General features: G+C 39.7%; 1 protein-coding gene across 3 annotated transcripts in view; it reads left to right on the forward strand.

The window, feature by feature from the left end:
- WASHC3 (WASH complex subunit 3) overlaps positions 1–26,025 on the forward strand; it is a 120,682-nt gene extending 94,657 nt beyond the window's left edge. Inside the window, exons 7-9 of one of the 3 annotated variants that reach the window (XR_013967230.1) lie at positions 21,969–22,120; positions 23,100–23,185; positions 25,549–26,025. Coding sequence is in view for 1 of the 3 variants with exons in the window: in XM_080810429.1 (XP_080666555.1) it covers positions 21,969–22,029 (61 nt within the window). In the remaining 2 variants the exon portion in view is untranslated. Of the gene's footprint in view, positions 1–21,968; positions 22,300–23,099; positions 23,186–25,548 lie in introns of those variants that run through there. The other 2 variants (XR_013967229.1, XM_080810429.1) reach the window with 2 other exon arrangements.
- The last annotated feature ends 481 nt before the right edge of the window (positions 26,026–26,506 follow it).

Raw genomic sequence — 26,506 nt, forward strand, 5'->3', positions numbered from 1 at the left:
AAGTGTTTTAGGGCCCACCTGAATAATTCAAGTTCTGAACAGTTGCTAACTCACTGATCAGATAACTCCTAATCTGCACATACTTAATGAATAATTTGCCAAATACACTAGGATATGAAGCAGAAACACTGCATATTCACCCAGATGAATCCCAGAAAAGGAGACTGGATCGTTGCTAATAACCATGGCTATCATTTATTGAGCACATAGCAGGTATCTGTCCAACACTATGTTAAGTGCCATACAGACTTAATCTAATCCGTATAAACCCACCATTGAGCAGATGAAGAAACTAAGACTTAAAAATACGTTAAGTAAATTACTCCAAATCAACAAATCTGTAAAGGGCAAAGCAAAATTTTTACCTTCATCATGGGCCATTCCATTCTATTCCACTGCTCCCCAAAAGATGGTCTTAAAATGACAACACCAGCATCACATCAGAACCCTCTTACACTGTTGGTGGGAATGCAAACTGGTGCAGCCACTTTGGAGAACAGTGTGGAGATTCCTCAGGAAATTAAAAATAGAGCTTCCCTATGACCCTGCAATTGCACTGCTGGGTATTTACCCCAAAGATACAGATGTAGTAAAAAGAAGGGCCATCTGTACCCCAATGTTTATAGCAGCAATGGCCACGGTCGCCAAACTGTGGAAAGAACCAAGATGCCCTTCAACGGATGAATGGATAAGGAAGATGTGGTCCATATACACTATGGAGTATTATGCCTCCATCAGAAAGGACGAATACCCAACTTTTGTAGCAACATGGACAGGACTGGAAGAGATTATGCTGAGTGAAATAAGTCAAACAGAGAGAGTCAAGTATCATATGGTTTCACTTATTTGTGGAGCATAACAAATAATATAGAGGACAAGGGTAGATGGAGAGGAGAAGAGAGTTGAGGGAAATTGGAAGGGGAGGTGAACCATGAGAGACTATGGACTCTGAAAAACAACCTGAGGGTTTTGAAGGGGCGGGGTGGGAGGGTGGGGGAACCAGGTGGTGGGTATTAGGGAGGGCACAGATTGCATGGAGCACTGGGTGTGGTGAAAAAACAATGAATACTGTCACGCTGAAAATAAATAAAAAATTTAATTAAAAAAAAAAAGAAGACGTTCTTAGAAATCAAAATCTCAAACCCATCCAGACTTACTGAATTAGAGTCACTGATTGTAGGACCTAGGTAATCTGTTATTAACCAGCTCTCCAGGAGATTCTAAAGTACGCTAAAGCTTGAGAAGCTCCATTCTACTCTATTTCTCCAAACTTTAGCAAATTTGTATATTTCATTTGTGCTAGTGCAGATCCTTACAAAACCCAGAAAATTATCACATCAATTATTTGAGCTATGTGAACAATAGTCACTATACCAGTGACTATAATTCCTACCAATAAAATGTATAAAATGAGCCCCAAGGAAAAAAACCCAATAGCATTATCCATCTAAAATATGAACAAGGGCTACAGTGACTGGAATTCCTTCAAGACCTGACTACACATATTGATTTGGGATTAAAACAGTAATCACTTAGCTCATTCTAAGCTTTAACAGATAAAACAGATTTTTAATATAAGCTCAGAAATGAGTATCTTGCCAAGAGGGCAAGAGGAGCCATCCTGTGTGCTGTGACAAAAGTGAAATATAATATATGAAAATGACAGTCAGAATTCTGATCTATTGCTATGCATAGTTGTCTTGCCAAATAATGAAATGTATTGACATTGCTGCTGAGCTGTCATTGGCACGTTTCACAAACATTGAGATTTTCTAAGCAAAGTTACTGGAAGTCATTCAAATATTTGTAATGGTGTAATGGGTGAACTAGAGACTTTCTCTTTCAAAAAAATGTTGTTCCAAACTCCTTGATGAGAAAATATTTGGAATAAAGCACAATAGACTTATATACAGACTTATATGGCTGACATTGATTTTTATTTCCCTGGGAATTTAAGAATCTTTTTAATAATTGAGAGCTGGTGTACAGCTGCAAAAGGTTGGCTTAATACAGAGCCAATATTTATACTTTCTTGATAGAACAAATGAGAATTCTCTTTCTGTTTTCTATCTTAACTTATGTTGAAAGCCTGGCAACACTGAGGTATAATATTTGCTCCTTCAAAATGTTTTTAAACTGTTTTTCACTGTTTTGTATTTCATCTTGAAGCTGCTTTATTTATAATATTATTAAACCTCAAAGAAATCCATATGGTGGAAGAGAATGGAGAAAGCAATTTCACTGTTTTATTCTTCTTTAATAGAATTTATGTGAAACTGAAAATTGTCCTAGTCTACGGTTTGTCTCAAGGTGTATGTCTGTATGTTGCAACAGGATGGCTTAAAGAGATGGGTAAATTATTATTACACAATAAACTTTATGGCTAGCATTTAATTCTGCAGAAATTGCCCTCTTTCTAATAGGAGTGTGAAAGTTTATGTAGATACTTGCTGTCTCTATATTTAAATCAAGCAAGCCTAGCCTCAGAAAAATACAAACATAGTTTTGTCTAAATGCAGATCCCCCAGAAGCTCCTGCTTCTTAATAATTTCTAGGTTATTTCTAGACTTATTTTTTTATCTCTACTGCTTACCATTTGCCTACTCTACTAAGGGCCAGCCTTATGCTATTGCTTTTACTGGAATCATGTGTACAGGCGCAGTACTCTAACATATGATAACTGCTTGAGCAAATATTGTTATCTGTATACATCTGCCAAGGAACACAGAATTTGTCTGTAGACAAAATAATTTATGCTTCCTGGATACTACCCTCACTAGCAGAGTTTTGACATCATATGCATTACCTTTTACCAAAAAAAAAAAAAAAAAGTAAGAGCGGGAATCCAAATGGTCAGTATAATCTAGAGGCTGAAATTATGGACACTGGTATCAGATAGACTTGATTCCGGTCCTTGATCTATTACTTACTACCTATGTGGCCTTGAACAAGTCACTGTAGCTGCTTGTGCCCCATTTTTTATTTCATAGAACTATTGAGCATATTTACTCAGAGAGTGCTCAGAAATGTGTGTGGTGTGGGATAGTGGTCAATATATGGATGGCATCATTGTTATTGACTAGGCCTATTCCATCACCTGTAAAATGGATGCAACAAACAAACAAATCTGATGGAATTTCTGTTGTGGGGAAAGCTAGAGGTTCTATGAGGTCAATAACCATGTATGTCTTTTCACTACTGTATCCTAGCACATAGTATAGATGCCGGACATATAATAGATATGAACAAAAATTTAAGTGAATGAATAAATAAATTATATATATAAAGAATTTGTCACACTGTGTTCAATAAATGAGGGCTATTTTAAGTATTTTTAACTATTTTGTGGAATCCTTAAAAGAGGTTTCATTCAAGCCTGACCTCTGTCCATAGTACTGGGAAGTCTTTACTGGGCAATCTTCACTTCCTGAATTAAGACCGCCAAGAAGCTCTGTCTGGTGGCATTATGGAATTACTCCTTTGGCCTTGACTAGAAAGGAATTAGTGGTAAGATCATTGTGCCAAAAATCTAGCAGATTAAGATTCAAGTCCTAACTTAACAGTTTCCTACTTGTGTGATTTTAGATAAGTCATTTTATCTCTTTGAGTCTATTACTTCTATGTAATTTGAATAGTTTGGATTGAAAAATCCTCTTGTAACATTGGCTTTCTGTAATTTTGCAAATTATGTCATAACTCTTTGTTCCTGAACATATGAAAAAATTTTATGGCTTATCCCTCATGTATGTAGCATGCCTATTACACACACACACACGCGTGTGCACACGCGTGCACCCACGTGTATGTATGAGTCAACAGTACCTGTTATGAATTTTTTTATCCAATACAGGAACTTTTCTTCTCAAATAAAAAAATTCCTCTCTCCATTTATACCTTTTTTGGCAATTCCTGCGTGAGAGTTTTACATTTAAATCTATCATCCACATTAGATTATAACTGAGAAGTGTTCTAAAAGAAAGACTTGATTAAGAAAAACTAATAACTTATTTTGTCCATTTTATCCCAATGTCTTCTCCTCCTTCCACACTCATCCAGTTTTTCTTGTTTGTGTCAATGATTTGCTACTTCTTAAATATTTAACTGGTTAAACATGTGTATGTGCCTTGTCTCCCTGTGTAAAAAGAGACATGACCTACTATTTACCCCACACCCTGCTAGGAAATTCTCTAATTCTTTAAACAATCCTCAAAAATTATAGATGAGGAACTGAATTTAAGTGCATAAGTGGTGCAAAGTTCAAATCACAGTCATTGATGGAGCCAGAATTTGAAACTGGGTCTGTCTCATCAAAGTCATTGCTGTTTCCACTCTATCTTGTCTTTCACATAGCTGCTTGCCTTGTCAAATACCAACAGTTTAAAAATGTCCCTGGGAGCAGATCTCTTTATTGTATTTGTTTGAACCATCCCCCCCCCATACACACACACAGCATTGTGAACATAATAGGTGCTAGAAAGTGTATGTCGTGTAAACAAAAGAAAAAAAAAGGCATATTGGACCTTCTTCAATTTTGTGGCCTCGTTTCTCAGAGTGAGTTATTTATTTATTTATTTATTTAGGATCAAAATAGGAAGTGCTAAGGTTATCACATGCATACAAATCATGCAGTTACGACAAATGCCAAACTGGCTTGAAAGGACCAGGGAAGTCAAAGTTTATTCCCCTCTATTTCTTTCCCAGCACTCAGTGGGCCTGAATGTGAGGATTCCCATCCCATGAGAGCCTGAGTAGATAGCAGCATGCTGCAGAGCACTGAGCACAAGCACTGTGTTAACAAGGGGTAGGGATCTCTAGACCCTTTCAAATTCTACACCAATGAGTTTTCTCTGGGCTTATGGAAGTATATTTTAAGAGAAGTTCTTTGATATTATTTGCACTTGCATGTGTTTTGAAGATTACAAAAGTCAGAGATCGAACAAAGCCATTTTTTCTGATCATGGGGTTGAAAGAGTTCATACTTAAATAGGGGTGATAAATGCAGTTTTGGAATCTTCTTTCCTGGACTCTCTTTTGAAAAATAGGTAGTCATGAGCAATCTAAGAATGTTACATTAAGCTTCGCTCTTGTATTAGGCAAGTTAAACTGATAGCTGTAACAAGCGATCCCAAACTTTGAGCTTTACACAATAAAGGCTTATTTCTCATTCATGCAATAATGGTCAGCCAGTGATCCTCCAAATAATATCTCAAGGGTCCAAGCTCCTTCCTTCTTGTAGTGCCACCTGCTCTAGATCTTCAGAATCTCCTCTACTAAGCTTCAGGCTGAAAAAAGAGTGTGGAAGAGTAAGCAGAAAGTTCTTATAGGCCAGGTCTCAATACATATCATTTCCTACTCACATTCCATTGGCCAGAATTCAGCCATATGGCCACACCTAACTGCAAGGAAGGCTAGGAAAAGCAGTCTAGCTGAGTGACTAATAAGAAGAGGAAATAGGGTATAGGAAACACACAGTAGTTTCTGTCCCACCCTAAATGCATACTTCCCATCCAGTCTTATGGGGTTAGCAGTCCCTGTATAGGGCCAATAAATGGTTGCTCTTTTACAATTGGTACATCTGGTATAATCTAATAACCATTATCTGAGGCCTATATAGTGCAGTCAAGTGTTAGTTGTGGGCTGTGATAAATAAGACATGACTTCAGCCCCTAAGAATTTTGCACTAAAATTGAGCTCTCAACCAACTAAAATTGAGAAAACTAAATTAAGAATTAAATAGAGGTGAAAGTGTTTTTAGCATATATTTGATTTTATGCCTGTAGTGTCTAGCATATAGCAGGTATTTTAGAAGTGTTTTTTAAGAGAACAAAATAAAGAACTATGTTGAAGGAGTGCAAATAATTATGTGTTGTTATAAGTTGTGCACTATACAACTCTAGGAAGTGCAATTCACATTGTGGTCATTGTGAATGGCTCTTCTTAGAGCTGCATCGTATACAATCTGCACATCTGTATGTGACAGCCCTAGGGTAAAGAGCAACCCAAAAATTCATCCAGGGGAACATGAAAATTGAACTGGGCTTTGAGATACACAAAGAATTTCTACATATGAAAAAAGGAAAGAAAGGTGTTCCAGACTGAGAAAAGAAGCCCATCCAAAAGCCCAGAGTTCTAGAAAGGCAGCTGGTAGACCAGGTATCTGAGAGTTATGTTGAGTTAGGGAAGTAGTGTATAAAAGGTGAATTTACTTTGTTGCTCAGTAGTGAATGGTATTGATTACCACAATGAGAAGTGTGAAGTTTTTTTGGTAAACATTCTGGACTTATTGTTGTTTTTGGAGAACAGAAATAATGTGTGCCCACTCATGGTTTAGGGAGATCATTCTGATCCTTATGTGGAAGATGAACTGAAAAAATGATAGGCAAGGAGATTGCGTGGGAGACACTACCACACTGCAGCTGAGAGATGATAGTTAACTAGGACCCACACTGCAGCTGAGAGATGATAGTTAACTAGGACGATGACAGAGTGGGTAGGAAGAAGAGGACAAAAACACTTTGTGGCTTATTGGCTGCCCCAGGTGACAGAGAGGAGTAAAAAAATACTCCAAGGTGATGTGGAAGATAGTGTGGACGATTCATAGCAGAAAGAATAGGAGTTTTAGAAAGGAAAATTATGTGTTTAGTTTGGTATCTGTTGCATTTGAGGTGCCAGCAGGATATCTGTATAAATACCAAGAAAAAAAGGGAGATGATTTCTGAACTATCAGCTCATGGCACTGGCATGAATATACAGAGCAATGGTTCTCAACAGTTTGTGTGTGTATGGGGAGGGGGGAGATTGGTCTGGCTTACCTATCACTGAGTATGAAATAAACTACCACACAAAGCTTAACACAACCGCTTATCTTGCTCATGATTTTGTGGGTCAGGATTTGAGGAAGGACTAGATAGGCTAGGTAGTTTTGTTCTACGTGATCTTAACTATAGAGGCTGGGCTTGGAAGGATCCACGTTTAGGATGGTTCTTTATTCATGCATGGTGCCTCCAAGCTCCACACATGAGGTCTTATCATTTGAGGCGATCCCTATGGCTTGGGTTTCTCATGCCATGGTGGTCTCAGGATATCTGATCACACTTCTTATAAGAGGAATTTAAGCTACCAGATCAGTAAGAGCCATGCCTAGAACTAGCACAGTGTTACTTCTGTTACATTTTATTGGTCACAGGCCTAACCACATTCAAGAACTTGAGAAATAGATTCCACCTCTGGATGGGGAAAATGGCATGGACACATTACAGAAGGATATGTGGGATGGGAAATATTTTGGGGCCATCTTTCGAAAATACTATTTGCTACAGGGGTGTCCATCAAAGTCATCTGAAGGAATTTTTCAAATTATAGCTACCATGCTTCCAAGGTTTTTTTTTTTAATTTTGGGGGGTTTTGTGATTTTATTTTTAAGGAATCTCTACACCCAACATGGGCTCAAACTCATAACCCTGAGATCAAGAGTCACATGTTCTGCCATCTAAGCCAGCCAGGTGCCCGTACTTCCAAGTTCTAAATAGGTTATACAAGAAATTCTGATACTTATCCTTGACTAAGACCCACTGGTATAAAACAGGAAGAAAAAGCGCTCAGAAATGAAATGTAAAAGGAAGAACAACTCTGAATAGGGAGCTCCTACCGATAGACCAGAGATGAAAGAAATGAGCTTGAGGCATGGGAGCCAGAGCAGGAGAGAATTCAAGGAGGGTCCAGTCAGAAGCCCCAAATGCTACAGAGGTAGTGAAAATAAGAAGTAAGCAAAGGTTGCTGTATTTGGCTTTAAAATCTCTCTAGGCATCTCTGAACTCTATTGCAGTTAGGGTTGGAATGCCAGTTCTGAAACTTTCAAAATTAGTCTGCAGCTAGAATAGGTTCCTTTTGCAGTCAGTCTACTGCATCAAGTATAGAAAGCACATCAGGCTAGGACTTGAGAGAACTAAGTTCAGATTTTGAGTTGGCTGCATATTCATTCTGTGAACCTATACAGGTCACCCAGTCTCTCTGGGCTTCAGACTCCTTTGCTCTGAATTCTATGTTAATATTTAAATCCCCATATTCTATTCTTGTTTGCATTCAACAAATGTTTATTTTCTTGAGATATTTTTTAACAAGACTTGAAAATACTCTCTGTCTCTCTCTTTTTTAAATGTGGTATTATTTGGGACCAGAATAAGGGAAAACATCTGCTTTTCTTTTTTTTTTTTTTGACAGAAATTCTAAATATAATTTACATGAAAAAAATTACAACAGTAATACTGGGTTTCTTTCAAATGTGAAGGAAGAGAGGAGGTTTTGCAAATGAAAATGATAGAAACCACCTTAGTAGGAAAATAATCCGAAGATGGTGTTTGCTTAGAATGACTCAAAAAAGTCCCCAAGTCCTTGCCTTCACCAGGACATCCTGTTAGATAGGTAATATAAGAGAGATGATAAACTCTCTGGAGAGTGCTGTCAGATGGGTTACGATGACTGGGTTTGCTTCATGCTCCTCCATCCCCTACCAAATGAAACTAGTGAGACAGTGGTATGAGCCTAGATGTTCCTGGATCAGCAGTATCCTTCCAACCCAGCCCCCAGCAGGGCTCTCCAGGCATCTGCCTTTAGCAACACCAAGGCTAAAAGAGTTTTTTGCAGCTGGGTCTTAGTTTCATGAGGATCTTCTTTCTTTGTAGTCTGATTCTCAGTGCTACTTTGGGAAACCCTGAAGATGGGGAGCCAACTTAACTCCAATCATCAAGTAAATTACTAATCAGCCCTCCCACTTCCAAATCCAGACCTTTTTTACTTCAGCCTGGTTCCTTCCTCTATCCCCCTAGCTACCTCACTGCTCATTCCCCACTCGATGTCTTCTTGTTCATATTTTCCCTTTTTTCTCTTTTTCTTTCCTTTTCCTCTTTCTGTCTTTCCCTTTATCATATCCTAATCAGAATTCAGAGCCAGGCTAAATTCTGCCTCTCCTTGGAGCCTCACCTGCCAACTCGGCCTGTGAACCTCCCCCATACGGGCATGAGTTACCCACTAGGCAGGCTGAGTATGTGCTTACAGCATTTGTAATCAGGGGTCTCAGCCATCCTACCCCTACCCTCACCCCACCACACACACAAACAGAAACCTCAGCTTTAATGAATGTATACAGAATTTTGAAATGGGAGAACCTAAAAAAATTTATTTTAACTTTAGCATATGTAACCTTTGTGACATTTCAAGAAATAACATTTGTTATCTGTAGGGAGAGGCACAAAGGGAGTACTCTTTTCTTAATTTATACTGATCTTTCCTCTGAAATTACATTGCACTTATTGTGTTCTCCATAGACACTGGCATTTATTTGTATATTGTCACGTGTATGACCTAGTGGCTGAGCACGTGGATTCTGAAGTCAGCCTGATGTGTTGAAATATTGACTGTGACACTCACTAGTTCTGTGACTTTGGGCAAAGTATTTGTGATAGATAATCTCCAGTCATAGCTGTCATAACTCCTTCCCCCCCGCCACTCCTCCATTGAGAAGTGAAACTTGTTTCCCCTTCTCTTAAATTTTGCTGGGCCAGTTACTGGTTTGACCAACAGATCATGGGAGAAATGATATGCTAAGACTTCTGAGCCTGGGCCTTAAGAGAACTGAGAGCTTCCATTTCTTCCCTCTTGAAGGGTTCCTTCTTAAGAATGTATCTTCCATCCCAGGAGAGACAATGGAGGAGTACAGATGTCCTCTGGTGGATAGTCTCAACTGTGCTCCCAGCTGATACCCAGCACCAATTGCTAGCCATGTGAGCAAGCCATCTTGGATGTTCTAGCTCTGCCCAGCCTCCAGATGAGTGTAGTACCAGATGGCCTCATGTGGAGCAGAACTGCCCAGCTGATCCAGGCCAACTCAGAATCATGAGACATAATAAGATGGTGTTACTTCAAGCCACTAAGTTTTAAGCGGTTTATTATATTATATATATATATATATATATATATATATAAAATATATATGTTATATATATATAACATATATATTATAGAAATATATATATATAGAAATAGATAATTAAAACAGTATTTAACCTTACTTAGATTTGGTTTCTTCCTCTGTAAAATGGAATCAATAATGGTACCTATTTCATGGTATTGTTTTCAGGATCGAAGGAGATTAGTGGTAACTGCTTAGTGATATTACCATTATTATTATTATTTTTAATCATGCAAGGAAGTCTCTGTCACTGGTTATAAGAGTTCAAGAATCAGAGTGCAGGAGGTAGGGGAGGGCAGGGGGAAAAAGGAAGGTGTAGGAAATAAATGGAACTACTATTTATTGGGAACCTACTAGATTCTAGGCCCCATGCTAGGTGTTCGTATATATGCTCTCCCCCTCTCTTGACAGAAAACTTGTTAGGTGGAGGCTCAGAGAAATTGATCTACCCAGGGTATCCAACCAGGACATAATGTAAGTGGGCTTCATAGTGGACTATGGGACATTTTTTTTTTACCTTCCCATGCATTTTGGACAGAGGGGTTTCCTGAGATCTTTCAAAGTGTAATTTCTGCTTTTAATGAGAAATTACATATTCAACCTGATTCTAATCAACTCAATCAATATTCTGCCTCTGATAGGAACACTGAGGAAAACTTAATATCCTCCGAAGTCCTTCACTTCCATTAATAAATTATTACAAATCTAGCACCAAGGAATCTAGATAAATCTTTCATGAAACTAGTTATTTTAAGCTTGTATCACTTCTCAGAAAAACAACTTCCAGGCATGTAAAGTTGTACTGCCCTTTATATTTTTCCTAAAATACCACCTTTAGCTCTCTAAGAAGTGCTTCCCCATTAAGCCTGTATACATTACTGCTTGATTTGTAAATGAGAAGTTAATGTATCTTTCCTCACAGAGCCTGTTTTCTTGGTAAGGTCAGCACAATACTGATAAGAAAACCTATACTAGGCCTCTCAAACCGGGCCTCTGAAATTCTGGCTGAAAGCTCACAACAGATCTGGGTCCAATAATAAAATCCTCCTCGAATCTGGGAGCACTCAAATCACTCCTGCCTTCTCAATCTTTTAAGTGCCTCCTTCCCATGCTCCTTCTTTTCCTTTCCCCAGTTCCTTGCAAAATCTTGTTCCAAAATGTCAGTCAAGTTGCTTCACAATCACAAGACCTCCTGTTCCCCAGCCCAGGGGTCCCCATTACCATCCTGTATCCCAAGATGACCTCCAGCCACCATGACATAAGAAGACATTTCAGAGCAGCTTTATAAATGGAAAAACTCATTTGTTATTTTTTCAAGGGACCAAGAAAAGAAAATGTTATGAACAAGGAAATTGTTGGTGGGTCACTGGCTGAGACACTGAAATTTGAACACTGAACAATTAATTTGATAATATAAACAGGTTTCGTTATACAGATTTTAGGAATATGATATGAATAGTCTTGTTTTGAGTTGTAGAAAGTTCCTTGCCCTATTGCACCCCCACTCCTACCCCTTCTTACTATGACTTGGCATTCCCCCTCTTACTCTTCTACTCTGCTGGTTGTTTTCTCCATCTATGCCGGCTGTTGGGAGTGCAGATGAACTCTGCACTTGGCTTCATGTGGCTGCCTTGCCTACACTTATTCTGACATTTATTCTGGTTTCCTATTGTGTTTCTGACACACATTTTTAAGGGTTCCATTATGTTGGGCTTTTTTTCCCTACTCTCTTCAGAAAAATTGAATTTTCAAAGGAATATTGAAATTTTTTTTGTTTAATGTTTCTCTTTAGTTCTTTGTCCTGTTTCACAATTATAGCCATGTAATCCATAAGGAATCTATTAATATGTAAGAGGCTGTGAAGCTACCAGATGTGTGTGTGTGTGCATGCATGTGTGCACACATGCACGCTGTTTTTTTTCTCCTTCTCGCAGAATCTGGCTGCTGCCAACCACTGATTTAGGAATGTTTAGGGGTATATGCCAACTCAATCAAAATCATTTTGGTACTGGGAACCCAACCACAGTCTCTGTAGACCAGTGGAATTTATTGCTTGCTCCAGTATTAAGTAATAGTACAAACAACATTTTGAATAAAGAAGAGTCTGATAAGATGTGAAAGAATGTCAGGATAATTCATTTTGATCATTAAACAATGCTTGTTCTGGATTGAAATATTAAAGGCACAAATAATCTGATGGTCCATGACTTCCTTCCCTTGACCTGGTATAGGAATATGATTCATAGATTACTTCAGGATTGAGGATTCATACAAAGGCTGCTACATACACATCCCTGTTTTCATTCCACAAATATGTATCTAGTACTGATTATGGGCCAAACACTAGCCAAGGCACTGGGGCTGCAGTGGTGAACAGGATAAACACAATTCCAGGGTTGCCTGTGTGGCTCAGTTGTTAAGCGACTGCCTTCAGCTCAGTTCATGATCCCAGGGTCCTGGGATAGAGCCCCACATCGGGCTGCTTCTCCCTCTCCCTATCCCCTGGCTTGTGTTCCCTCTGTAGCTGTCTCTCTCCATCAAATAAATAAATAAAATATTTTAAAAAAATAAACACAATTCCTGCCACATGGCACTTTCTGAAGGAAGATGTCTTGGCTGCGCAGATTACTTGCTGTTAAGACATTTGAGGCATATGTATAATAAAGTGATAGTGAAGCTAGAATCCTACTGAACTATGTTCTGATCCAGGCTATACCACTCCAAGCTATTTTATCTTGAACAATTTATGTAGCCTCACTTCAGATTCTAAATTAATAGAACTTACATCATAGGGTTATTGTTGAGGGTTAAGTGAAAAAAAAAAAATCTTTGTACAGCTTTTAGCAAAGTGCCTGGTTAAGAACCAGTAATAGTTGTAGTAGTAGTAGTAGTAGTAGTAGTAGTAGTAGTAGTAGTAGATGAGAGCCACATTGGCCTTCAGCAAAGGGTAAATTTCCTCATTCTTGACACAGCAAGTTCATGGAACCAACCATCACTAGAAAGTCGCAGATCTAGCCCACCCTGGAGACTCTTCAATTTGAGGGAGAGAAAAAGAAAGTGTTGCCCAATGCTCAGATCCACATCCTTTGCTTCTAAATCTACAGTTCCTCCTACTGCTCATGGAAAGAAATGTAGCTCCTTCCTCCCCAGGAGGGTAGTTGCCATTTCCACTGTGGTGAGGATCCTTCACACTATCTGAGCCATGACATCTCAGACTCCATAAGATGCAACCCACCTCATCATTCCTGAGATCTTCCACCAGTCACTGGGCCAGTGGAAGCATACCATGCTATGGTATAGACTCTTCTCATCCACTCTACCCCTTCTGTTTCAACAGGATCCCCATCCTGCTCCACATTGAGCCTAAAACAGCAGATCTAGAACTTCCAAGGTTGCTGGAACCTTCTGGGCTCACAAGAAATCCATCTTTCTGATGGATCCTGGATTGTCTTTCCCTTTGGGACAGCCCTGATTTCAAACACTTATCTCCAAAAGAGCACTCAACAATTATCACATGGCTTCCATGTGCCATGACGCCATGATGCCCTGACAACATGATTACCATACCTAACCAGATCTCTTCCAGAATAGTCACAATGTTCTCCTGGGCACAATGAGGGCTACTCTGCCCAAGATATCATGCAGAGAAGAAAACTGCTTCCATTTTGTTCCTCTGCCCCTATGCTGCTTCAGAGGCTATGTCTCCTACCCAGCAGGAGAGAGAAGTTTGCTTGGTTTCCATCCTAGGGATCTAGGTGCAAAAAGAACCTAGGTGCAAAAAAGAACCCACTGTAGTCAATCTGCCCACTCCCTTCCCTATGAAGAGGGCAGGCACAGAAAATTTCCCCAGATCCTGCCCAGCTCATCTACCTCTAAGGGGCCTTACAATAGCTAGTGTATGGAAGGAAAACAAATTTAAATGAAATAAACTTGAACCTCCTCCTCATAATAATAGTGTTATTAACCCAATACTTACTGAGTGCCCAATTAACTACGTGGTGCCAGAGGAGAGACAAATCCTAGCCATCCTCTTGGTAGTTTAGCAAGATGCTGGCTTATCATGTCTGTACTAGCTTGAGGGAAGAACAGGCTGATGCAAGAGGCTAATCTCTAGAGGTTCTGTCTTCAAACAAGACTGTCCCCAACCAGGAAATTTCCTGTATCACACAGTATACCATATGTTCTCTGCCATCCTTATAAATCCATAGAGTAGTACAGGGCAGGGTCCTTTCCTCGGAGCCATTTCCCAAGGGCATGCAGCTGTAGTCAGTCAAGCACATATCTCTCTGTTGGATGATGGCAGCCAAAGGTAGTCATGGGTTCTGCAGCCTCTTATGTGGAAGCTTCCCCAATAAACTGTACTTTGCTTTCTGCATATCACTAGTAAGGAGTGTTTCTCTGCCACCGTGGCATGACAGCATCAAACCCCAGGAAATTAGCCAGCATGCAGGTGTGAAGTCACAAGGTCTCTGTACACAAGTAGTTAACAGTTTCATGGAAAAGAACTCAAAAGCGATAATAAATGCAGTACATTTATAGACACTTGATGTAAGAAGGGACTTTGACAAGCTGTCACTGCACCCCCACGCTAGGCAACAGATGATAATCTTAACTAAGATGCATGCTTCTGCCTACATTAGCAAAGTCCTTGGAGGGTCATTCATAAAGGGGCCCACACTGGTTCCTGGACCCTCACTTTCACTCTTCAGGGAAAAAAAAAGTCCCCATAGATGACTGTATCTAACAAGAACTTGCACTAGGAGCAAACACAAAATGAGCCTATATTCACTAATAAATATAATAATAATAATAAAGTCACTAATAAGGGAACTAATTTACTAATTTTTGTGGAGAATAAACCATCCACTCTTTATTCACATTGATTCATTTAAGAAAGTTAACAGAAAATATATATTCATATTACCCACAATATATTTATACCTAACATGAGCCATCATTCCAAATGAATGGAAACATGGCCATTAGTCCTTTGAAGTGAGATGGCAGATGTAGGGAACTACTCAGGCTGGGACTGCTGTGTTCAGATTAGGCCTTACACATGAATGCAGGGCTGGAGGCTAGAGGGCATGCTGAACTCGGGCTTATACACCTCTCTTAGTCTGTTTGTGTGGGTGTAAGCACCCAGAGGAAGTGGTGCCATACTTTTCTTTCACACATAGACACTAGCCACCCACAAAGCCTAAAGGAGTCCACTTTTCCTCATTCATCTGCCTGAAAGGGCTCCTTTTATAATTGGTATAATTTGTATGTGCTAGCAGGTGTCTCACCTTTCCCCAAAGCCTTTCACAACTTGATAGTTCCAAGGGCCAGTGGGGTACAGGGCACCTGACTACTAATAGCTTGAACCATCCATCCCCATTTGGAAATGACAATTTCATAAAGGCCTTGGATTTTTGGACTCTGGTCTTCTCCCAGTGTGTAACCAGGGAGCTTTAGAGAATAACTGGTCCTGCTCATCAAGCTTGTTTTTTTTAAATAACTGAATCTTTTTGAGATATTTGTAGATTCACATGCTGTTGTAAGAAATACAGAGAGATCACCCATCCAAGTACTAACCAGGCCCAACCCTGCTTAGCTTCCAAGATCAGACGAGATTGGGCGCATTCAGGGCAGTATGGCCTCCAAGAAACTAAGTGAAGGTTTTAGAGGGGAGGGGGTTGGGGGGATGGGTAAACCTGGTCGTAGGTATTAAGGAGGGCGTGTATTGCATGGAGCACTGGGTATGGTACATAAACACTGAATCTTGGAACACTGAAAAAACAAAATAAAATAAAATAAAAAAGAAATACAGAGAGATATACTATGTACACTTTACTAAGATTTAATTATTTGAAACAACATTTTTGTTGTTTCAAATTTGAACAGTTTTTCTTTGCCACCCATTCAGGACAACAAAGATGCCCAAAATGGGATCCCTGAGCTTCTGTGCCTTTAAGTTCTCATGATGAAGACAGACACAAAATATCTCTTTAATGAAGCTCATTGTGCAAACTGCCAAGACGGAAGTGAGCATGTTGGAGGAAGAGTCCTGGGCAGTGCCTTGGGGGATGAGTAGAAGTTTTTCAAGAGAAATGGGTATTGGAGGGGCAATCTGGGCAGAGAAAACAGCACAAGCAAAGGCTCAGAAGTATGAAATAGCCTGGTGTGTGCTGGGAGCCATTCAAGTAATTCATCATGGATTGGAACAAAAAATTCAAGGAAGGGAGTCAGAGGCATCTGGGGAACGAGAAGGGAATGTTGTGTGATCTTGGCCTCCCACATTCTGTGTGGGGGAAATGAAAAACAGATGGGAAATATGCTCCCAAACATGGCCCAAGCATGGCTCTAGGAGAAGGAGGAGAGAATCTTGTTCCTGTTTGAGGGGCCCAAAGAGCCCTCATTTCCAATGTTTGAACTATGGCCCACTTCCTTCTGTGACGTTCACCCAAGGCCAAGGGCAGGAAGTCTAGCTCATATCTTTCCTCTTCTGCACAAGGGTGGCAATTGGAATGAAACAGAGTGCCCCCTCTACCAATCTGGACTACCACATGAGGCAAGGTACCTTCACCTCTCATCTGGCATGAAGTTTACCCAGAAGTCCTGTAAGGACCCTGTGAAGGACACAGAAGGTAGTTGATGATGCTGCCGGAAAACTCAGTGGAGAGTAAACAAAGTGGGGTCTGTAGGGCAGACGACCTGAGCTGGGAATCAAATGGGAATCCCATCCATACTCCAAAGAAATAGACCACCCCTGAAAGCTGAGATGAAGCCAGTTAATCAGGACTCTAGGCGCTGACTGAGCTGAGAAACAGCAGACCTGGAGTATTCTAGCCACAGATGTCCACAGAAGGTGCCAGTAGAGCAAGGAGTAACCAGGTAAACAGGGAAATAATTTCCTCAAAGACGGTGAAAATCCAAGGAGTAGTATGCATCTGAGCTCCCACCTGCTCACCTCCACAGTCATACAATAAGCAAATGTGTGTGTTTACAGGCATTCTGGAGGAGAAGTCAAGGAAGGCATACTGAGATACTTAACTGTAAGTTTCCTTATTACTCAGCAGAATGGGGCTCCTAAGGAAGATTAGGTAGTTTACAGAAAAATAAGAAAGTCTCATTTTCTTGGAATGAATGAGTATATTGTGTGTAAACAACCCCTCTATATATGGTTTATGAAACCCCCCAGTAGGGTTTTGGGTGGAATAATTCTATTTTAATGTGGAATGACAGGGATTCTGTGCTGTTTGGTGACTTCTGAATCATGCCATACGCTCTGCAAATAATAAAATATTTTAGTATGAAGAAGAGATGAGTTACTTTCTCACCTGTCCTTGATCCAAAATGTGGCAATCCTGGTACATCCCCAGAAAATGGGGGATGTGGCTTTTATAAAAGGACAGGGGCAGTTTTGGATCTGTGAACTGGTTTGTTTTAGAACAACTTGGGAAGGTGAAAGATAAAGGAGATAAAGGAGAAAGCAATATTGTGTGTAGGTAGAATTGGAATCTGAGTAAGAGAAACTTACCTTCCTGCTCGGTGTCTCCCTTTATCCTCACACCACTACCACACCCAGTGGTACCAGATGTGTGAGGGTCTTCCTGCACCAGGAAATTCTGTGACACCAGCTGGGTGCCCTACAATTCAAATCAATTCTGACACTATCTACCTGGAGACAGCATCAGATCCCACAGGTTAATGGTTCAGTCCCACAAGACAACCTCCACCAACACCACTGTAGACGCTGACCCAAGTCCAGATTGTCACCTGTGGTCCTAACCAATAAGCTGTAGGTCAGAGGTTCCCACCATCCCCTCCTCAGGTTTGATTAATTTGCTAGAGTGGCTCACAGAACTCAGGAAAACACTTTCCTTACTGTTTGCTGGTTTATTATAAAATGATATGATAAAGGTTACAAGTGAACATTCAGACAGAAGATACACATAGAGCAAGGTACAGGAAAGGAGCATGGAGCTTCCATGCTCTCTCTGGGCATGCTACTCTCCCAGTACCTCCAAGTATTCACCAATCCAGAAGATCTCTGAACCCCCATACTTTTTTTTAACATATAATGTATTGTTTGTTTCAGGGGTACAGGTCTGTGATTCATCAGTCTTACACAATTTATAGCACCCGCCATACCACATACCCTCCCCAACGTCCATCCCAGCCACCCCACTCCTCTCCAGCAATCCTCAGTCTGTTTCCTGAGATTAAGAATCTCTTATGGTTTGTCTCCCGCTCTGTCTCCCTCATCTTGTTTCATTTTTCCCTCCTTTCCCCTATGATCCTCAGTCTTGTTTCTCAAATTCCTCATATCAGTGAGATTATATGATAATTGTGTTTCTCTGATTGACTTATTTTACTTAGCATAATACCCTCGAGTTCCATCCACATCATGGCAAATGGCAATATTTGGGGATTTTCAATGGCTGCATAGTATTCCATGGTGTGTGTGTGTGTGTGTGTGTGTGTGTGTGTGTGTGTATCCCCCACATCTTCTTTATCCATTCAGCTGTTGATGTACGTCTAGGCTGTTTCCATAGTTTAGCTATTGTGGACACTGTTGCTGTAAACATTCAGGTGCATGTGCCTCTTCGGATCACTACATTATTTTTTGCCTTTATTTTATTTTTTTTATTTCTTTTCAGTGTTCCAGAATTCATTGTTTATGCACCACACCCAATGCTCCATGCAATGTATGCCCTCCATAATACCCACCACTAGGCTCACCCAATCCCCCATCCCCCCCCAAAACCCTCAGATTGTTTCTCAGAGTCCACAGTCTCTCATGGTTCATCTCCCCTTCCAATTTCCCCGAACTCCCTTCTCCTCTCCTGCTCCCCATGACCTCCATGTTATTCCTTACGCTCCACAAATAAGTGAAACCATATGATACTTGACTCTCTCTGCTTGACTTATTTCACTCAGCATACTATCCTCCAATCCTGTCCATGTTGATACAAAAGTTGGCTATTAATGCTTTCTGATGGAGGCATAATTCACTGTATATATGGACCATATCTTCCTTATCCATTCATCTGTTGAAGAGCATCTTGATTCTTTCCACAGTTTGGCGACTGTGGCCATTGGTGCTATGAACATTGGGATAAAGATGGCCCTTCTTTTCACTACATCTGTATCTTTGGGGTAAAAACCCAGTAGTGCAATTGCAGGGTCATAGGGAAGGTCTATTTTTAATTTCTTAAGGAATCTCCACACTGTTTTCCAAAGTGGCTGCACCAACTTGCATTCCCACCAACAGTGTAAGAGGGTTCCCCTTTCTGCACATCTTCTCCAACACACGTTGTTTACTGTCTTGTTGATTTTGGCCATTCCAACTGGTGTAAGGTGGTATCTCGATGTGGTTTTAATTTGAATCTCCTGATGGCCAGTGATGATGAACATTTTTTTATGTGTCTGTTAGCCATTTGTATGTCTTCATTGAAGAAGTGTCTGTTCATGTCTTCTGCCCATTTTTTTGACATGATTATCTGTTTTGTGTGTGTTGAGTTTGAGGAGTTCTTTACAGATCCTGGATATCAGCCTTTTGTCTGTATTGTCATTTGTGAATATCTTCTCCCATTCCGTGGGTTGCTTCTTTGTTTTGTTGAAACAGTCAACAAAGAAAAGCTTTTGCTGTGCAGAAACTTTTGATCTTGATGAAGTCCCAAAAATTCATTTTCACTTTTGTTTCCTTTGCCTTTGGAGACATATCTTGAAAGAAGTTGTTGTGGCCAGTGTTGAAGAGGTTACTGCCTATGTTCTCCTCTAGGATTCTGATGGATTCCTGCCTCACGTTGAGGTCTTTTATCCATTTCGAGTTTATCTTTGTGTATGGTGTAAGGGAGTGGTTGAGTTTCATTATTCTACACATAGCTGTTTATTGAAGAGACTTGTCTTTTTTTCCACTGTATATTTTTTCCTGCTTTGTTGAAGACTATTTGACCATAGAGTTGAGGGTCCATATCTGGGCTCTCTACTCTTATCCACTGGTCTGTGTGTCTGTTTTTGTGCCAGTATCATGCTGTCTTGGTGATCACAGCTTTGTAGTAAAGCTTGAAATCAGGCAACGTGATGTCCCCAGTTTTGTTTTTCTTTTTCAACATTTCCTTAACAATTTGGGTTCCACACAAATTTTAGGATTGTTTGCTCTAGCTCTTTGAAAAATGCCAGTGGAATTTTGATCAGGATGGCATTGAAAGTATAGATTGCTCTAGGCAGTATAGACATTTTAACAATGTTTTTTCTTCTAATCCATGAGCATGGAATGGTCTTCTATCTTTTTGTGTCTTCTTCAATTTCTTTCACAAGTGTTCTGTAGTTCCTCGAGTACAGATCCTTTACCTCTTTGGTTAGGTTTATTTCCAGGTATCTTATGGTTCTTAGTGCTATAGTAAATGGAATCGATCCTCTAATTTCCCTTTTTGTATTTTCATTGTTAGTGTATAAGAAAGCAACTGATTTCTGTACCTTGATTTTATATCCTGCCACATTAATGAATTGCTGTATGAGTTCTAGTAGTTTGGGGGTGGAGTCTTCGCATGTAATCTGCGGAGAGAGAGAGTTTGACTTCTTCATTGCCAATTTGAATACCTTTTATTTCTTTTTGTTGTCTGATTGCTGTTGCTAGGACTTCTAATACTATGTTGGACAAGAGTGGTGAGAGTGGACATCCTTGTTGTGTCCCTGATCTCAAAGGGAAGGCTGTCAGCTTTTTCCCATTGAGGATGATAATCTCTGTGGGTTTTTCATAGATAGATTTTATGAAGTTGAGGAATGTTCCCTCTATCCCTATACTTTGAAGCGTTTTAATCAGGAACGGATGCTGTATCTCGTCAAATGCTTTTTCTGCATCAATTCAGAGGACCATGTTGTTCTTCTCTCTTCTCTTATTGATTTGTTCTATCACACTAATTGATTTGTGAATGTTGAACCACCCTTGCAACCCAGGGATAAATCCCACCTGGTCATGGTGGATAATCTTTTTAATGTACTGTTGGATCCTGTTAGCTAGGATCTTGTTGAGAATCTTAGCATCCATATTCACCAGGGGTATTGGTCTGAAATTCTCCTTTTTGGTGGGGTCTTTGCCTGGTTTGGGGATCAAGGTAATGCTGGCTTCATAAAGAGAGTCTGGAAGTTTTCCTTCTGCTTAATTTTTTGAAATAGCTTCAGGAGAATAGGTATTATTTCTTCTTTGAAAGTTTGGTAGAACTCCCCAGGGAATCCATCAGGTCCTGGGCTCTTGTTTTTTGGGAGGTTTTTGATCACTGTTTCAATCTCGTTGCTAGATATCGGTCTATTCAGGTTGTCTGCTTCTTCCTGATTCAGTTTTGGAAGTTTATAGTTTTCCAGGAATGCATCCATTTTGTCTAGGTTGCTTAACTTATTGGCATATAACTGTTGATAATAATTCTGATGATTGTTTCTATTTCATTGGTGTTAGTTGTGATCTCTCCCTTTTCATTCATAATTTTATTAATTTGGGTCTTCTCTCTTTTCTTTTGAATTAGTTTGGTCAATGGTTTATTGATCTTATTGGTTCTTTCAAAAAACCAGCTTCTAGTTTCATTGATGCATTCTACTGTATCTCTAGTTTCTATCTCATTTGGATCACTACATTTTGAACCTCCATACTTTTGAGATTTTTATGGAAGCCTCATCATCCAGGCATGACCAATCATTAACTCCACTTCTAGTCCCTCTCCCTTCTTCCAAGCTTGTAATCATGGCTTGGTCTTTCTGGTGACAAGCCTGCAACCAAGAGTCACCTCATAGACCAAAGACACCACTGTCACTCAGGAAATTCCAATGGATTTAGGAGCTCTGTGTCAGGAATGGGGTCAAAGACCAAATGACACAAAAGATGCTGCTACTGCTTTGACCACTTAGGGTATTGTAAGAGTTTTAGGTGTTCTTTGTCAAGAACCTGGGGCAGAGATCAATACACATTTTTTAAAAAATTATCTCATACCCTGGGCTCTGCTTTGTCTTTTCATTTTAGGACCCAGGCTGGAAGAACAGTCCCTACACGGGACATACCTGGAGAACTGGCCAAATCTTAAGATAAGACTTATACCTTCTGCCTACATGATGAATGCCATATTTACTCACATTTCATTGGCCAAAGTACATCACATAGTCACACCCAGTGAGGTAAGGACATGAAATCTTCCCATGGGAGGTACAGCTAATCACCTGACAATGGATAGGGAGGAGTGACCAGTAACTGAAAAAAAAATTATCTAGCATGATAATAAACACTGATTGTAAATAAAATAGAAAACATGGAAAAGAAGAGAATAAAAATTACCTGTAATTCCATTGTTAACACTATGATGTATTTCCTTCCATGCTATGTGTCTGTGTTTTTTATTGTTTTGACAAATTTAGGATTACATAACATATGCAAGTGTATACCTGCTTTATAAGCTGCTGGTTGATATAGAATTATATAATGAAAATTTTCCCTCATGAAAAATCAGTCTTTTAAAATATCACATTAATTCCCACACAATTTTTGTATTAGTTTGGATAGGCCAGGTTTTGTAACAATAACAAAAAATCTCAACTTTTTGCATAGCTTCAAGTCACAAAGGTTTATTTTTTCTTTTTTTTATTTTCAGTTAGCCAACATATAGTGCATCATTAGTTTTTGATGTAATGTACAACGATTCATCAGTTACGTATAACACCCAGGGCTCATCACAACCACAAAGGTTTATTTCTTATTCAAGCCACATGTCCAGTGCAATTTGACATGGCAGTTCTGCTTATCTTGATCATTCTGGAACCAAGCCAAATAGATCAGCTACCATCTCAAATGTATCTGGCTATTGTGTAAAAAGGAAAGGAGAAAATAGGAAAACATGCATTGGCTGTTAAAGCTTCTGCCCCCAAAGTTTTCACATTTTATTAGCCAAATCAAGTCACGTGGTGCAACATGTATTTTTTTTTTAAATGGACACAATATTTTGCAGACCCTCCAATCGAGAGGTTAAGTCTTATTTTTCTACCCCTTGACTCACCTTGGCCATATGAATGACTTTGGCTAATGGGACAGTAGCAAATATAATGTAAGTATAGGCTTAAAACGTCCTTGTGCTTTGAGACTTATTTCTCTTAATGCTTTTAGAACCACCCAAGCTTTACATAGAGGATGACAGATCACATGGAGAGAGAGAGGCCATGCTCTTCCACTGTTTCAGCTATCCCACATAGGTAAGTGAGGTAATTCTCAACCATCAAGCTCCATCCAGCCTAGACCAGGAGAACCATCCAGCCAATTCACAGTTTGAGAACTTTTTAAGCCACTTTTTAAAGTGATGTGTTATGCCAAAGGAGCTGACTTAAACATATCTATATCTAATTTCATCTGGGAGAGAATCATGATATTTTTAAAAAGTCTTATTGACCACTTCAATATGAAATCTTATGGATGTGCCATCATCTATTTAACCATTTTCTTATCATTAGAATCACATTGTTACCTAATTCATTATTTCACATTCATTATAACTAAAATTAACACTGCCATGAATATCTTTGTGTATAAATTTTTACCCAGGTTTCTGATTATTTCATCATAACATATTGGTGAGAGAAGAGTTGCTGTCAAAATTTAAACCTCTTAATAATGACCAAATTTTGAACCAAAAGGATGATACTAATTTATAAATCCAATGAATGTGCATAAGCATATCCATTTCTCTTCACTCTCATTCAGCATCTAAGTGTGAACTTTTAAAAGCATCTTTGTTAATCTAATGAAAGAAAAGTCTCATTTAAATTTTAATTTCATTGTAAATTGAGGATCACTTTGTCTTACATATATTGTTAAAAGTCAATAATTCTTATATAACATTCAGTGCACATGATAATATTTCCTTATTTTTCTGTATTAAATTAAATCCAACTTCAGTGTCCCATAGGACAAAATTGGCAGAAAACTCAACATCAGGTATTTTTTCCATTTTCTTTTCCCTCTCTTGATGGTGAGGAACCTGGAGCCCAGAATGGTCATTACAAAGGTGGTGGGGCTCTGTACTGATGCCTCATCTCCCTCCAAGCTAGGTGCAGGGGAAACTTCATGAAGGGGTGGGACCATCTGGGTTCCCACAGCTTTGAAGGTAATGTTCAGTTTTTACACTTAAACATATCTAATTCAGGTCCATCTATCTCAGAGGCATTGGAGTGGGTGCAAGTCCCCTCCTGCTCAAATCTTTAAGCACCTGTTCCTTGCCATATTCTGTCAGCACCACAAGAAGGCAGGATACAGAACTCCCATTCCCTTTATTTGGCAGAGTTATAATTTGAAAAAGCTTGTGTGGCCTGTGGGGGTGGGGAGATGATGAAGGTGGCTGGGATGACAAGAGGTTATATGTACATATTACACAATGCTTTTCCCAAAGGAATGTGTAGATATCTCAGAAAACAAACAATGTAACTGTTAGAAGCATAATATAAATGTCAAAAATATAAGAAATTACATAGAGAAGTATTGAACCGTAAGTCATCATATTTCTTCTGTAATTAAGAAAAAAGATCACAATACTTTTAGTGAGTTAGAAAAGAAATGCGAAGTCAGACTATAAACAGACTATGAACTTCATGGACTGACTTAATATTGAGGCCCTCTATATCCACATGTCCCATCCCCACTATTTTTTCATACCCTGCTCTTTGAAAAAGCTTCATTTCCACTAGATGTCATGGGACATAGTTCCTTCAGTCAATGAATTGACAACTGTTCTCATCATTTGGGGTGGTGGGGTGGACCCCAAACCTAGTCATATTTGTTTGCCTCCAAGCAGCATACAATCCTATCTATAACACATTTTCAGGTAAAGCAGCTGAGTGACAAAGCAAAGTCCTCATGAAACCCACTAACTGACCACCCACTGGGCTATGTGCTCCTATGTTATGGTGGTCAGTTGGTGCAAGGGCATTGCCTGCATCTAAGACAGATGAGGAACTTGCAAGAAAACACACAAAGACTGCTGATGCCAACAAGTTATGAGGCAACATTTGCCAGTGCAATCTGTGTGTTGTGTCTTCTATAAAAAATGTCAGCAAAGGAAAGAAATGGAAACCGTTCCCCAATGTGGGCAACCTCTCCTTGCTCACATATGCTTGAGCTGGGACAGTGGAAACAAAAGTGGATGCGGGGGTGGAGGGATGCCTGAGAAGGAAGACTGGAAAAGGGATCAGCTCTTGTACTTAGAATTTGTTGCTAGAGGGACGCCTGGGTGGCTCAGCTGGTTAAGCGGCTGCCTTCGGCTCAGGTCATGATCCCAGCGTCCTGGGATCGAGTCCCACGTCGGGCTCCTTGCTCCGCAGGGAGCCTGCTTCTCCCTCTGCCACTCTGTCTGCCTGTGCTCGCTCTCTCTCTCTCTCTCTCTCTCTCTCTGACAAATAAATAAATAAAATCTTTAAAAAAAAAAAAAAGAATTTGTTGCTAGAAAACAGAAGAGCTGTTAGATGGACACCCTCCTCCCCGCCCCATAGAGCTGTTTCAGTCCTCTAAGTCAACCCAGAGTTTTTTGATGTAGTTACTCCATCATAAAATTTCATATCTTCTTAAGATTCAACTTCAGCTAAAGACCCTGAAGAAACAATGCCTCCTTTGAAAGAACTGAAGAGTCCAGAAACTTCTAGTTTCGACCAGCTACTGTCTAAACTGACAATCTGCTCCGCAGCCTGATGGATGATAAAGCTTCATGGACTGGGAGAGAATTCCATGTCAAGAATGTCTGCTTCTGAGAGCTAGTTCTGATTGCCCTCATCCCCATTAACAAAAACAGATGTGTGCTCATGAGCAAAGTAAACATTCAAGGCTAATATATGTTCCTCTCCGCCAATCTAGTTTGGCACTTCAATATGAGCAAATAGTCCATGAAGCAGAGTGGAACTTTTCTGTAACATTGGTGTCAAGTGACGGGACTCACATCTGTGTATTAGGTTAACTGTTTGTTATATTAAATATCTATGGAAGAGACTCTGTTTCATGGGGAATGATTTGAGCTATGATTAAATCTACTGACATGGACTAGTTATTCTCTAATAATGGAATCCTGGTTCTGTTGCTTACTATCTATGTAACCTTGTGCAAGTCATTTAACTTCAGTTTCTATCTCTAAAACAGAGGTTTTAATAGCATGTATCTCCTACCCCGTCAGCACTAAGCATGAAAAATGTGAGCTCATTCTAGGATTATTCCATGACACCAGAGGAAGTAGAATCCAAGAAGGCTGGGTACCTAAACTTGTCTTCATTCATTCTTTCATCAAATATTACTGAGTACCTACAGGGTGATGATGAAAGACATAACTCAATACCATCATGGAGTTTATGGTTTCCTGGTTCATCCACCACCCTGGATGTGACCCTTCAATATCACTCAGCACCCTGAGCATGGTGCTTCTCAAGGTAATTTGAACATAAGAATTACCTGGCATTTTAAGACCGCATCCTGCTGAATATCCTAGGAAGATTCTGACTTCCTTTTCCTCACTGGCAAAATGGGAGCAAAGCAATCCCTAC

The sequence above is a fragment of the Martes martes genome (assembly GCF_963455335.1).
Source record: "Martes martes genome assembly, chromosome: 8".
NCBI classification, from domain to species: Eukaryota; Metazoa; Chordata; class Mammalia; order Carnivora; family Mustelidae; genus Martes; species Martes martes.